A 15,161-nucleotide genomic window follows, 5' to 3' on the forward strand; every position below is an offset into this window, starting at 1 on the left:
TGATATTGATTATAGAATCATGCTATATGTAGTTTGTAGCTTTGACTTTTATACACAGAGAGGAATGTGTGCATTAACCTAAACCTACATCCTGAGTAAGTCAGTCATCTGTGGAGGAATGATGAGGGCTGTAGCTATTGGGGTTTGTAGTCCTACTAGAACTACAACTACTACTCGTCCTGTGCGCCTCTTTACTGCTGGATTCGTCACACTACAATTAAACACAAATAACTACAGACGGAGAGTAATTCACTTTTAATTATCATTTTTGATTCAGATATGTTTTGCTTTCCCAAAATCCTCCACACAGACCAAATCCTGCATTATGTCTCTGCACTGCAGGTACGATCAAGTGCACATCTCACACGCTGCCAACCGCTGAAGATCTGCTCTTGTGTTTACAGGTTGGAGGAAACTTGCACATGTCGCAGCTAAACCAAGATCCCCGACCTTCTAATGCAGGCATGTACGAGCCAGAGGTGACATATTCAACCCTGAACATAAAAAACACAAGACCAACTGCAACCGAAAAGTAAGATCCGCCAACCATTGAGCTGCACGTTGCCTGAAGCTGGTGGCTGATGTGAGTGTAGAATCGATTAATGTGATTATTTTGTGATTGTTTGTGTGTGTGATTACAGGACAGTTCGGTCTGATCTGCAGGAAGATGCTTCGGTCATCTACAGTGATGTGAAATTACACTGATCACACTTTTAATTTGCACTACAAGATCAAATCAAGACTCAAGACTGAATCTGAATCATGGAAGTCACCACTCAGGTGCCACAATGTGACTGTAAAGTTATTCATTACATTTATGACTTTATTCAGTTTGGGACACCACTTAATAACCACCAGATTAATTGGTGCAGTTTAGAAATGAAACTTCGACCAGTTTATTTTGATAACATCTATCAGAGCACTTTCTTTATTGTGAATGAAAGTTTGTGTTTAATGACTGTAATAACACGCTTTTATTGAGTCTAATCAGAATTACGCTGCACAGTTTATTTATCAATTTAACATATATGTGCACTGCATGGCCAAAACTATGTGGACACCTGACCATGAACCTGTTGGATATCTCATTCCAAAATGATGGGCAATAATAATACTAATAATAATATGAAGCTGTTTTCTCGTCAGCTTTTAAATGAATCCTGGTAGCTGTTATATGACATTGGTATGACATAGTGAGACACAGTCGTGCAAGTTTGTGTGTTTAATCTTCTTTATTTTGTGCTTTTCTCTTACCAGGAACATTTTTAGTTCCCACTTCTCACTTCCACATCAGTAAATTCATTATTTATTAAGAGCTGCACAAAGCTGACTATACAAGCATCTTTTATACAGGAGAAATACTGTTATGCACCCAGCGTGGTAGGAAATAATCCTTTCACAGTATTTACTAATACAGCATATAGCCAAAAGTATTTGGACGACTGACCATGAGATTATTGGACTTTGGGGTATAATAGAGAGACCTCTGTGTGATATTATCAGCTTGAACAGCAGCCGCTCCTCTGAGAAGGCTTCTCACAAGACTTTAAAGTGTGTTTGTGGGAATTTGTGCTTCATTTAGTCACAAGAGCATTTGTACACCTGGACACATACTGTAAGTCTCAGCTGATGTTCCAATTCATTTTAAAGCTGCCGGGTGAGGCAGAGGTCAGGATTTTCTTTTAACTGAGCTTTTCTTCTTTTATGAAATAAAAACATAGCAGGTTTGTTTACAGCATAGTAAAATTCTGCCAAAATGCAATAAAATATAAAGCTGTATTAAAGATTCATCACTTCATCATCACTGTACGTCGATCTTCTGCTCAGTGTTGATTCTCCTGCAGTCACACAGAAACACATTTATCATCACAAATTACACTCATTCAGTTCTATTAATGACTTAATAAGGTGTTAATAACATTGTTCCTCTGAGAATGAACACAGGAGATTCAGTCCATTGTAGATCAGATAGTTTATTCATTTATTTTAAATACATTATTTATTTATGTTTAAAATGTAACATAGAAAATTATTCTCACCTCCTGATAAAAATTTCAGCTCCCACAGCAACGATGATCAAGATCATCACATATATCACCAGTAAAAAGATCCTGGGTGACCAATAGATCCCTGTTTAAAATTTACCATTAAATCATTAAATAAACATGATTTTTAACTCTAAATAGAAATTTTTGTTTTTTTATTTAAAACAAAACGTGCAGAATTTACTTGATCTGATGGACCCACCTTTAACCTGAATGCTGATCGTATCAGATCCCGAGCTCACGTTGGTCCTCCATGTGCAGGTATAATTCCCAGAATCCCCCATGGTTAGATTGGGAAAGTGAAGAACGGGTCCTGATCTGTTCAGGTTCTGGTTGTTCTTGGACCAAACAAACTGTGAGGAACTGTGTGTGCAGTTCACGTGACATGTCAGATTTAAGGAGTCCCCTGGTTTAAGGGTCCCGTTTCCACTGAGCCTGATTAGTTCCACCTTTAAACCTTACAGAGAACAAAGAGTCACACCAGTGAATCAGGACTTAAGAGCGGATTATTAATTATAGGACAGTCTGGTCTAAAACTCACAACCACGTCACAAAAAGTCTGATAGAAAGAGAATGAAAATAAATGAGAGTAAATTATATAAAATAATTATTAAATGTACCTGAGACTGTAAGATTTACTCCAGGATCTCCTGTCCATTTACCTCCAGTAACATCAGTTATAAATCTGAATCTGTAAAATCCAGAATAATTAAATTTTACATTCTGGATGAACAGAGTACAGTTTGATTTGTCATCTCCAACGTACACAAAGTCTGAAGTGACTTTTGATGAGCTGTTATAAACATACGGTGGGTTCTCACAAAATCTATAGTTTGAGTTTATTAAGCACCAGAGCATTTGTACCACCTTATACCCGCTCTGTGGGTAGGAATAATTACAGGGAAGGGTGACACTGAACCCTCTCACAGCACAGATATTTCTCTCAGGATAAAACACCGCCCAGTTACTGCTGTCTGTTAGAACTCCTGTAAAATACACACAGATAATAAAGCTTAAGTCCATAAACTTGCTGGTGTTTTACTTTATTAATGCAGGTTTATTTCTGTACATGAACACACTTCATCTTCATCAGTGTTAAACTCAGAACACGTGGTCTGATCTTCATCCAGCTCATCAACATCTCAGCTAACCACATCTCCAAAAGTCAGGGGTTTAAATGAATAATGAGATGAAATTAGAGGTCGGGGTTGTACAGGTGTACAGTTTTAAAGTTTACTTTAAATTAGGGCTGTCAAACGATTAAAATTTTTAATTGCGATTAATCTCAGAATTTCATATAGTTAATCGCGATTAATCACATTTTTTTTAAAAAGAAGAAAACAGGGATTTTTAAGTGAAATGTTACAATTAAAATGGTGAACACATTTTATGCTAAATGTACTTATGTTAAAAACTGCTGGGACAAGAGAAAACTGTAAGGGAGTTTTATTCACTCACATACTAGGCAGTAATACTATCCAGCAGAGACCCTTGACTTGGTATAAATGTCAGATTGTAGGTTAGAATTTCTCCAAACATTGTAGATCAGCGGTGCTTTAGGTGGGATAAGGCGTAGTTATTGTAACAGACTTTTCTGTGGTTGTATCGTGACAATTGATGGACGTTTCTACACGAATTGAGTGTGTTTTGACCCTTTGGGGCTTCCATAGTTCATGGACTAGCATGCTTGGCTAACGCGATGACTCCAGCTGTCCGGTACCGTAACAGAAGGAATTAATAAAAGTGTTCTGCTCCCGACAACTTGTGAATATAGCGTGTATTTATTTCTTTATTAAGCGAGTGCATCACTACACGCTCGGTTACATTATGTTAACAAACCGCAAATGAAAAACGGTGGCAAGCCTCAACATGAACTACAGATGACTCGCAGGGCCAAATAGAATTTGCGTTAACGGCACTATTTTTTTTAATCGCGTTAAATTGAGATCGCGTTAATGCGTTATTATCGCGTTAACTTCGACAGCCCTACTTTAAATAGAACAGTTCTTTTACAGTAATTTCTGGACTCCTGATCATGAGATTGTTGGACATGAGTATATAAGTGGCCCCAACCCACATTGTTGAATGATTAAAACTCATAATATATAAATAATTTCATACACCTGCTTGCAATGGCTAAATCACTTCAATAATTACTAGGGGTGTCCAAACACTTTTGACCATGTTGTATATTTATATCTATATACAGTATTTTTCTTTTCTTCTCCTTCCTCGTTTCCTTACTGAAACCATAATCACCATTAAGTCTTTGCAGACACACAAACTAATAACAAACAGAAATGATTTAGTTGTAACGTGTGCACATAAAATCAGTCAAACTGCAACATCAACCAAAAAAAAAATTCAAAAATAAAAACTATTATAATAAATATAAATAATTATTGATACCAGACAGAGCGAGCAGAGCGATGATCAGCTGCAGCATCTTCATCTCTTCTTTAGGAAATGCTAAACTTGGTGCTAAACGTGGTGCTAAATGTGGTCAGTTTCCTGTATGTATTTACACTCGGCTGAGAAAAGCATTTTCACAAAGACAAAATTGTAAAAGGAGAAGTTTATAGACGACCAGTAACTTGTGAAAACTCGACATTACACTGAATACACACATTTACATTTTCAGCATGTAGCAGAAACTTTTTTCCAAAGCGACTTACAGTACTGTAACTGTATACTGTCTAAGCAATTGAGGGTTAAGGGCCTTGTTCAAGGGCCCAACAGTGGAAACCTGTTAGTCATGGGGCTTGAACCAGCGACCTTTTGATTACTAGTCCGGTACCTTAACCACTAGGCTACAACACACATTCTTCTAGATTCCTTTATCTGATCAGTAAATGAAAAGAATTCTGCAGAGTCGGGAAGTAACATGTGGACACCCCTCCTAATTACTGAAACCAGTTGTTTTAGCCACACTGGTTGTTTAGCTGCCTTTAACTTTGGTGCATTATTTTGGGAAAAGCACAAAAAGACGACCATAAAGCCACGGACTGGTACATTTGGTGAGGTCAAAATTGAACTAAAAAAGCCTGAACTCAACCCCATTAAACACCTTTGATTACAAGCCAGGTTTTTTCATCTAACATCACTGCCAGCCCGACCTCACAAATGCTCGTTTGACTGAATAGGAACAAATTCTGACAGACACACTCGTTTTAATGCACTTTTACATGAGAGCGCCCCCCTGCGTCCGTACTGTGTAACAACACTCAGAACTGATGACTTTCTGAAGGCTGCATGTTGTTGGAATGATAACAGTAAATGTGTGTAAACACGTGTTGAGCCTGTAATGAATGAAATGATTCAAATGTGCTTCATAAGATTTTATTTTAGCTTACAAACATGTATTACACACTTTAGGATGTGAAGTGTTGATGTATGACTTTCACTAGATGCTGTGTTTATTAAAAGTGGTTTGTGATAGTATTCCTGAGTCCATGTGCTGATATTGATTATAGAATCATGCTATATGTAGTTTGTAGCTTTGACTTTTATACACAGAGATCATTTACATCATCAATTACTTCAGCATAATTGCTATAAAAACATCATCATTCTAGCAAAAGTGAACAATGATTTAAAAAATGCTTTTCAATAAAATCAAATCTGTCCAGAGAAAGGAATGAAACAAAACGAATGACTGACAAAATAAAGGAAACCCTTAAACCAATGACTGAAGGGAGTTTTGACCAGCATAGATTGAGTCCATTTGCCCCACTAGAGGACAGAATCACTGCAAAACAACACACATTTATTCTGACTGACCTTCTGTTCAATATCATGGAACATTTCTGTCCTAATAAGATCTTTTTTTCATTTTAAGGTGAAGGTGAATGTTGTGTAATTATCTCATTTTAGAGCAACTGCTGGCATTGGGCACTGTATTTGAGGAGTTTTGCATGTTCTCCAAAGTCTGTGGGTGCTTTGGGTTTCTCCTACCTCCTTAGTGAGTCAGTTTGTTTAGGTTTATGTTTTTAATGATTGTCTGGTTGGTCAGTGTTGGTTTTCTGGGACTGGATGGACTGTTGTGTAAGGTCCACATTTCCTTTATAGTTCTGAGGTCTGGTCATTTCAATTATTCTATTTTGAAGCCTGAACTAATCATTTGAACACCAGTTCTCACACATTCAGTGTCCAGAAGTTGGAGTTCCAATTATTCAGTCACAGAAAATCTACAGTTTTGTATATAAACAGAAATGTAAATCCTCTCATTACTACATTACTACATACAATACATCCTTGTGCGTGTTTGACCTCAAGCTGAACCACTTTATATTTTATTAACGATTTTAGAACATAAATTGTTCCACACAGTGAAACACTCTGAGGTGTCAGAACGATGAATGAGTTAACAGTTCCACACTGTGTGTATCTGAGCTGGAATAGTGGATCAGTGGAGCTTAACATCACTGTAGATCACAGAATCATCCTGCTGATCATCCTGAACGTTCCTGTAATCACCAACACAAATAATACCATATTATCTTTCATTATATAGTTTATCACTGCATATCACAAACACACACACACACACACACACACACACACACATCATTAGATTATATAGAGTTGAAGTTTTTACCCCTGGTTTGTTGTTTTCTTTTTTTGGATACACACAGATGCGTACATCACTCCGTCCTCGTTCACCTCTTCATCTCTCTTTTCTTCTTTTATCTTCCTCCTGATGGAAGCAGAAGAACATGGTGAGCAGTTCAGTACAGGAAGAACTTCTAGAACATAGCCTAGATTAGAATAGACCAGAATGTGTAATACATTTTGGATTCTTACCTCCTGCTGTAAATTACAGCTGCAGAGACTAATAGGATCAAAATCCCTCCACCAATCCCCAAAATAATCCAGACCAGCCACTGAGACTCTGTTCCTAAACAGAAGCAAACATTAACATTGTAAATCAGCACTGCTTTTTAATTCATTAACATGCTATTTTTATTATTAAAATTTACCTGAGCTGATGGACTCACCCTCGACCTGAATGCTGATCGTACCAGATACCGAGCTCACGCTGCTATTCCACGTGCAGGTATAATTCCCAGAATCCTCCACATTTAGAGCGGGAAAGTGAAGAACGGGTCCTGATCTGTCCAGGTTCTGGTTGTTCTTGGACCAAACAAGCTGTGAGGAACTGTGTGTGCAGTTCACATGACATGTCAGATTTAAGGAGTCCCCTGGTTTAAGGGTCCCGTTTCCACTGAGCCTGATTAGTTCCACCTTTAAATCTTACAGAGAACAAAGAGTCACACCAGTGAATCAGGACTAAGAGCAGATTATTATGAACAATATGAAAACACGTAAATGACCACAAATATGTACCTGAGACTGTAAGATTCACTCCAGGTTCTCCTGTCCATTTACCAGCAGTAACATCAGTTATAAATCTGAATTTGTAAAATCCAGAATAATTAAATTTTACATTCTGGATGAACAGAGTACAGTTTGATTTGTCGTCTCCACCGTACACAAAGTCTGAAGTGACGTTTGATGAGCTGTTATAAACATACGGTGGCTTCTCACACCATTCAGAGATCGAGTTCATTAAGCACCAGAGCATTTGTACCACCTTATACCTGCTCTGTGGGTAGGAATAATTACAGGGAAGGGTGGCACTGAACCCTCTCACAGCACAGAAATTTCTCTCAGGATAAAACACCGCCCAGTTACTGCTGTCTGTTAGAACTCCTGTAAAATACAAAAACAACAGAATACACACCATAAAACACTCGTATTAGCACCAAACACACACACACACACACACACTTTCATGAAACACACATTCTCATGGCAGCTTAGTGGTAACAGTACTGGGTGAGTGATCACTGGTGCCCATCATTGCCAAGATGCCGCAGTTGGGTCCCTGTGTGAGGCACTTAACTCGTGCGTAAATATAATTGTCACAATTCTAAGTCACTTTGGATAAAATCATCTGCTGAATGATGTTAATGTAAACAGCACCTACACACACACACACACACACACACACACACACACACAGGAAGATGCTCTCCTGTGCTACCTTCTTGCACTTCTCACACGCACTCGCACTGCTGCGCCACTCCAGCATCCGGGCATTTTTTAATACATCCGTATTAGTACAAAAACATATTGACTTTATACTTTATTGATCCACTTCGGGAAATTAACTTGTTACAGCAGTATGAGAGAAAGGTGATAAAAACAGGAAAAACAACCCAAGAGCTGCTAGAGAAAAATGCTCACAAAGTGTGTAGTTAAATACACTAAAAGATTCCCTTTAAAACAACTGACGTACTTAGTAATTATTATAATTATCTACATGAAAATATAAATAATTTATGACCTATTGCACCTCTGAATATAAATAATAGCAGACTCATGTAGTGGATGTAGGACTAAGAAAATAAAAGCTGCTAATGTGTGAATGAACCAGTAATGCAATTATATCACAATTACAATTCAGTAAACAAGTGAAAGATGTTTTGGGTTTCAGGGGGACGTGAACTTTTGGCTTTTGGAGTCCATTTGTGGGAATTTGTGCAAATCTAATCAAAAGTGCACTTGTAAGGTTGAGACGAAGAAGGGGAAAGGCCTTCCTCAAACTGTTTCCTCAAAGTTAAAATCATATAATGCTTTTTCTGTTATTCGTTTTATACACCTGCTAGCAGTAAGTGTGACAAACTTCTGAACTCAGTTTATAGAAAGGGTGTCTATATACTTTTGACCATATAATGTAATTACAATTATCTCATTTCCAGAAAACCTCAGACGTTCAGTAAAATTCAGTAAGAAGAAAAACTTTTTAATCTTTATTTTCACTGATAAAAGTAAAAAGAAAAGATTTAGAATCAGATTTTGAATTTGATGCCTGCACCACACTTCAAAAAAGTTGGGACAGAAGCAAAAAAGAAATGAAAAATTCTGATGTATTTCCAGACTACAATAAAGCACTGAAGAATCGAGAATAATCACATCACATCACAGATTCTTCTTTTTACTGCCTTTATTAAAGGTTTTATATACAGGATCTATATACTACATTCTGTGTTATTAGCAGAATATTATCTGTGCTCTTTCTATACACACAAAGTACAATCATACTCAATTATATTTATTTTAATCTAACAGAAAAGGCAAAATAAACTCATCCAGCAGCCCATCAAACTCTTACCGAGATGATCTGAACTGTTTAAGAGGATGTAGATCATTTTAACATTCAACTATATTTATTTAGTTTTGTTTATTATTATTTAACATGTTATTTATTGAACACGTGAATGTAAACATTAGCTGTGCTTTTATTTTATCTTTATAGTTTCCTAAAAAATCCTAAAACAGGACAATATTTTTGTACTGAAGTCTAAATCACCATCACAAATCTTTGCTGATACACTAACAGATAATGAACATAATCCAATAACTGAGAGTAATTAAACAAATCAAGGAGATATTAGAACTAAAAACTATATAATAATAATAATAATAATAATGATAATGATAATAATAATAATAATAATAATAATAATAATAGTAATAATAGTAATAATAGTAATAATAATAATAATAATTCATACCGAACAGAGAGAGCAGAACGATTTGCAACTGCAGCATCTTCATCTCTTCTTCAGGAAGTGCTCAATAAGATCAGTTTTCTATATTTATTTATGCAGATTTGAAACACTTTTTAAAGGAAGCGAAAGTCTTTAAACTGTCAGTAAAGAACAGTTACAAAAAACTTGTGAAGCTGGTGTGAAGAATCTGATACAAACACAACATTACAGTAAATACACACGTTCTTCTAGATTCCTGAATCTGATCAACAGATAAAACGTTCTACAGGGTGGGGAAATAAAAAAAACCTAAAATATAAATTAAAAAATTAAAAATCTTATAATGGCTGAATATGAAGCATGATCTTCATGTCAAACACAGACACACCTCAGAATTCCTCCCAGTTCCAGCAGACAGGTAATGGTGGGCGGATCAAACTATCAGAATATTGATATTATCAATACCAACGTTGGTATTGGTATCGGATTGATACTAGTGCGATGGGGTCGATACTTTAGTTTTACTTTTTCATTTTAAAGCCTGAACTAATCATTTCAACACCAGTTCTCACACGTTCAGTCTCCAGAAGTTGGAGTTCCAATCATTCAGTCACAGAAAATCAACAGTTTTGTATATAAACAGAAATGTAAATCTTCTCATTACTACATTACTACATACAATACATCCTTGTGCGTGTTTGACCTCAACTGCACCACTTTATATTTTATTAACGATTTTAGAACATAAATTGTTCCACACAGTGAAACACTCTGAGGTGTCAGAACGATGAATGAGTGAACAGTTCCACACTGTGTGTATCTGAGCTGGAATAGTGGATCAGTGAAGCTTAACATCACTGTAGATCACAGAATCATCCTGCTGATCATCCTGAACGTTCCTGTAATCACCAACACAAATAATACCATATTATCTTTCATTATATAGTTTATCACTGCATATCACACACACACACACACACACATCATTAGATTATATAGAGTTGAAGTTTTTACCCCTGGTTTGTTGTTTTCTTTTTTTGGACACACACAGATGCGTACATCACTCCGTCCTCGTTCACCTCTTCATCTCTCTTTTCTTCTTTTTTCTTCCTCCTGATGGAAGCAGAAGAACACGGTGAGCAGTTCAGTACAGGAAGAACTTCTAGAACATACCACACAAGGACTAACAGAGGAACCGTCACGCCTGGATGTTTTTAACAGCAGGTGAGTCTGATTTCTGATAGATCATTTATCTCCTGGTTAATACTGGTAATGCTGGGATGTAAGTTCTGTCCTGGTATGATCCAGGCCCTGTGATCTGATTAGTGGTTTTCTGATTTGCTGGTGTGTTCTGCACTGTTTAATGATTTAAATTGATGGAATTAATTCTAAACTGTTTGAGGATGAGTAATATGGGACTCTTGATGGGATCAGTTCTTACTTCTTGTTTGCTTTCTTGTTTTTGATGTGCACACTTGCGTACGTCACTTCATTCTGGTTTATCACTTCCTCATCAGGCTGGTCAGGCTGGTCAGGTTGAGGGTCTCGTTTTGGATGCGCCCCGTGTGTCTTTCCTTCACCCTGTAAATAAAAGACCAGAAACAATCAGCAGCAGGTAAAACTGCTCTCACAGATCAGTGATGATGTTCTGGTGCGGGACGTCGAGCGTGAGGGAACATCAAACTGCACAACGCTGAACAGGGCCGAGCAGAGTCGTGTACCGGGGGCAGGTAGGTGGTAGCTTTGTTTATATGGGCACAGAGGAGTCATCAGCTGTAGTTAATCACTAGGAATTATCATCAACTGGAATTATAATATTATTCTGAACATTATTACCATTTGATGTTGAGGTTGTTGCATCCACAGAGAGGTGCAGCTTTTTATTCATGTTTTTTTTGGAAAACTAAGCTCATGGTCAGGTGTCCACATACTTTTGGCCATACAGTGTACTGTACAGTATTTCTCAAGTTGTTTTCCCTGACCCACTATTTCTTCATTCATTCATTTTCACAAACGTTAGGTCGGGTCGATCCACCAGAGGGAAACACACAATCACACTCACACACACACACACACACACACACACACACACACACATTCAAATAATTTCACTGAAGCCAATCTACCTTCTGCATATTAACCACAGTACCCAATGAAAACCTGAAAACGGACCTGAGAACATACCAAACTCCCCACAGAAATTTACAAGGGCTAACGATCAAGACAAGGTTCCCAGGATCCTGATGCTGAGTAGCACCCAGTACCACCGTGCCAGCAAAGTAAGAGTTCAATCATTAAAACTTAATTTAATAACTAATATCAAAGTAGGTTTCAGTCAAAGACATAAAGGTATTTTTGAAATCGTGATTTATCATTTTTTATTGTAACAGAGCACAAATAATTGATGTTCCCTCAGAATTCGGGTCTGAATGGGGCTCAGACACCCACAGCGCCCCTCTGAACGAACCTGATACTGACTGTGGTGTCTTATGTGACCTCGTACCTGTGTTTTCTCCTCACTCGGTCCACTCTTTTCTTCTGAAGCTTTTTTCCTCCTCCTGATGGAAGCAGAAGAACACGGTGAGCAGTTCAGTTCAGGAGGAACTTCTAGAATCTACAACACGACCCCCTACAGCTCCATTAAATAGAGTTAACCTAGTTTTGCTTTTCATTCCTGTGTACAGTCAGTATTAAGTTATTAATTCTGCATCTGATCCAGCTGTTTATAAAGCCTGTCTGATTTAGATCAGTGTGTTGGGGTTAGGAAAAGCTTTAAGTCGAGAACCATTGGACACATTAAAGGTTTATAATTTGGGCCCCCTGCTTTACTATCAACTTTCAGCCCAATATTTGTATAACCTACATTATTTAGTTTTTACCACAGTTCTCTAATAGTAATATTATTGTTAGAACCTAGAGGAGCACTCGGCTGATATGCTGTCACAGTAGCTCTGACCCACTAAGACCTGGACTCCACTGGAAATTTAGAGAAGTCCTGTAGTATCTGGTACCAGCAGATCCTTCATCTTATGTACGTTGCATCCTGGTTCCATCTTGTCCTTTAGAAAACGATCCCTTCTGTATGTGCCCGGCCATCCATGTGATCTTGACGAACAATTGACCTTCTTTCTTTGTTTTGATGTCAGGTTCTGATGCCTCTGTGTCCATCATAGGTGCTTTTGATGGTGGACGTTAGTTGGCATGGGCACTGGCAGCTCCACACAGAGAGGTTTGAGACATTCTTTGGTTGGTTTGTACCGGATGCCACAGACTTCATGTCTTCTGTCCGCAGTTTATGGCTTGTCCCTGCTCGGACCACTGTCAGTGGGTACTCACCACTGACTGGCTGTTTTGGAGATGCTTTTATTCGGTTGTCTGTTCATGCCAATTCCCACTCCCACATGTTAAAAGATAATAATCACAACAGGACAGTTGTTGGTGTAGTGCATAGTGCAGCCAATAGATGGCGCTTAGCGCTCAGGAGGAGTATACTGCACAAAGGAGGCAATTGGCGGCAGAATGAACCCTGCAGCCAAGTTAAGCACACGTTAAGTGTCTGCCTCTTTGTTCTCCACACAGGTGGGTTAATATTCCTCAAAATGATATAATAGATAATAATAAAGTGCTGCATTATTTGCAACTGCTAGTAATGTTGGTGTGAAGAAAATAGAAAGTAAACGGAATGGAAATAGTTGGTCGTTGCTGAGTAGTAAGCAATGTGACAGAGAAAAAGCTGTCTTTATGTTTTTAAAATATGTTTTTTTGTTTCTGAGTGATGCAAGTGACAACATAAGAACTGATGAGTTTGTTAGGGTTTTATATGGATCAGTAAGTGAGATATTAATAGCTAGATGAAGAACATCCATGTAATTATATACACTGGTGTATTGTTGTTTGCAAAGACAATGGTATATTGAAACATGATGCAAACAGATTTATTATTTGAGTTATATCTGCAGTCGGTGAAAAATGTTTCATATTTTTGTAAAAGAGAATGAACCCTGCAGCCAAGTTAAGCACACGTTAAGTGTCTGCCTCTTTGTTCTCCACACAGGGTTTATGGACACCCTCCTTCCTGACACCTGCCCCCCATGCATGGCAGTAACTTTAATGATCACGACAGACTGGGATCGTGTAAAAATGTTCTGATTCTCACCTCCGATTGTAATGTACAGCTACCACGACTACAACAATCAGAATCCCTCCAGTGACCCCCAAAATAATCCAGGTTAACCACTGGAGAGGTGTTCCTATAAAGAAACAAACATTAACATTTTAAATCAACATAATTTTTGTCTAATTATTTTCATGAATAAAATGTACCTGAGCTGATGGGCCGACCCTCAACCTGAATGCTGATCGTATCAGATACCAGGCCCACGCTGCTGCTCCACGTGCAGGTATAACTCCCAGAATCCTCCACGGTTAGATTGGGAAACTGAAGAACGGGTCCTGATCTGTCCAGGTTCTGGTTGTTCTTGGACCAAACAATCTGTGAGGAACTGTGTGTGCAGTTCACGTGACATGTCAGATTTAAGGAGTCCCCTGGTTTAAGGGTCCCGTTTCCACTGAGCCTGATTAGTTCCACCTTTAAATCTTACAGAGAACAAAGAGTCACACCAGTGAATCAGGACTAAGAGCAGATTATTAATTATAGGACAGTCTGGTCTAAAACTCACAACCACGTCACGTAAAGTCTGATAGAGAGAGAATGAAAATAAATGAGGAGAGTAAATTATATATAAATAATTATTAAATGTACCTGAGACTGTAAGATTTACTCCAGGATCTCCTGTCCATTTACCTTCATCATCATTAGTTATAAATCTGAATTTGTACAATCCAGAATAATTAAATTTTACATTCTGGATGAACAGAGTACAGTTTGATTTGTCGTCTCCAACGTACACAAAGTCTGAAGTGTTTTTTGATGAGCTGTTATAAACCATCAGTGATTCATAACATTTTTTAGGATTTGGGTCCATTAAGCACCAGAGTATTTGTACCACCTTATACCTGCTCTGTGGGTAGGAATAATTACAGGGAAGGGTGGCACTGAACCCTCTCACAGCACAGATATTTCTCTCAGGATAAAACACCGCCCAGTTACTGCTGTCTGTTAGAACTCCTGTAAAATACACAGATCAAATATAATAAAGATAAAATCTATAAACTCAGTTGTGTTTTACTTTATTAATGCAGGTTTATTTCTGTACATGAACACACTTCATCTTCATCAGTGTTAAACTCAGAACACGTGGTCTGATCTTCATCCAGCTCAGAATAATCTGTATGTATTCCAGCACCACACTTATTTTATTCTTGCCTACCAACGTTGTTTTATTTGTAAATTTTACTTCACATTTATTAAACATTTTATAAATATGCTATAAAAGTTTGTAATGTGATCAGTTTTATACTGCGATTAATGATGGATTTATAGCTAATAGATTTACATGTGTTACATACAGTACATGTGTTGTTATTTTTACTCCAAAATGTAGTGCCATATAACATACACTGATCAACCATAACATTAAAACCACCTCCTTGTTTCTAC

At 37.6% G+C, this 15,161-nt stretch overlaps 2 protein-coding genes across 2 annotated transcripts; both read right to left on the reverse strand.

Annotated features, from left to right (window-relative positions):
* Positions 1 to 1,779: 1,779 nt before the first annotated feature.
* Positions 1,780 to 9,668, reverse strand: LOC134300740 (carcinoembryonic antigen-related cell adhesion molecule 1-like). Its single transcript, XM_062985162.1, has 6 exons — positions 9,626 to 9,668; positions 7,392 to 7,757; positions 7,039 to 7,297; positions 2,666 to 3,012; positions 2,248 to 2,502; positions 1,780 to 1,838 (listed from the first exon to the last, which is right to left on the reverse strand). Exons 1-6 carry the CDS (start codon positions 9,666 to 9,668, stop codon positions 1,780 to 1,782), a joined length of 1,329 nt encoding a protein of 442 aa, XP_062841232.1.
* Positions 9,669 to 10,386: 718 nt separating this feature from the next.
* LOC134300741 (CD276 antigen homolog) lies at positions 10,387 to 14,550 on the reverse strand. The gene is made up of 7 exons (XM_062985163.1): positions 14,364 to 14,550; positions 13,925 to 14,197; positions 13,758 to 13,851; positions 12,105 to 12,159; positions 11,043 to 11,182; positions 10,616 to 10,714; positions 10,387 to 10,500 (listed from the first exon to the last, which is right to left on the reverse strand). Exons 1-7 carry the CDS (start codon positions 14,548 to 14,550, stop codon positions 10,440 to 10,442), a joined length of 909 nt encoding a protein of 302 aa, XP_062841233.1. The 3' UTR covers positions 10,387 to 10,439.
* Positions 14,551 to 15,161: the final 611 nt, after the last annotated feature.

This window comes from Trichomycterus rosablanca, chromosome 23 (assembly GCF_030014385.1).
Source record: "Trichomycterus rosablanca isolate fTriRos1 chromosome 23, fTriRos1.hap1, whole genome shotgun sequence".
NCBI lineage: Eukaryota > Metazoa > Chordata > Actinopteri > Siluriformes > Trichomycteridae > Trichomycterus > Trichomycterus rosablanca.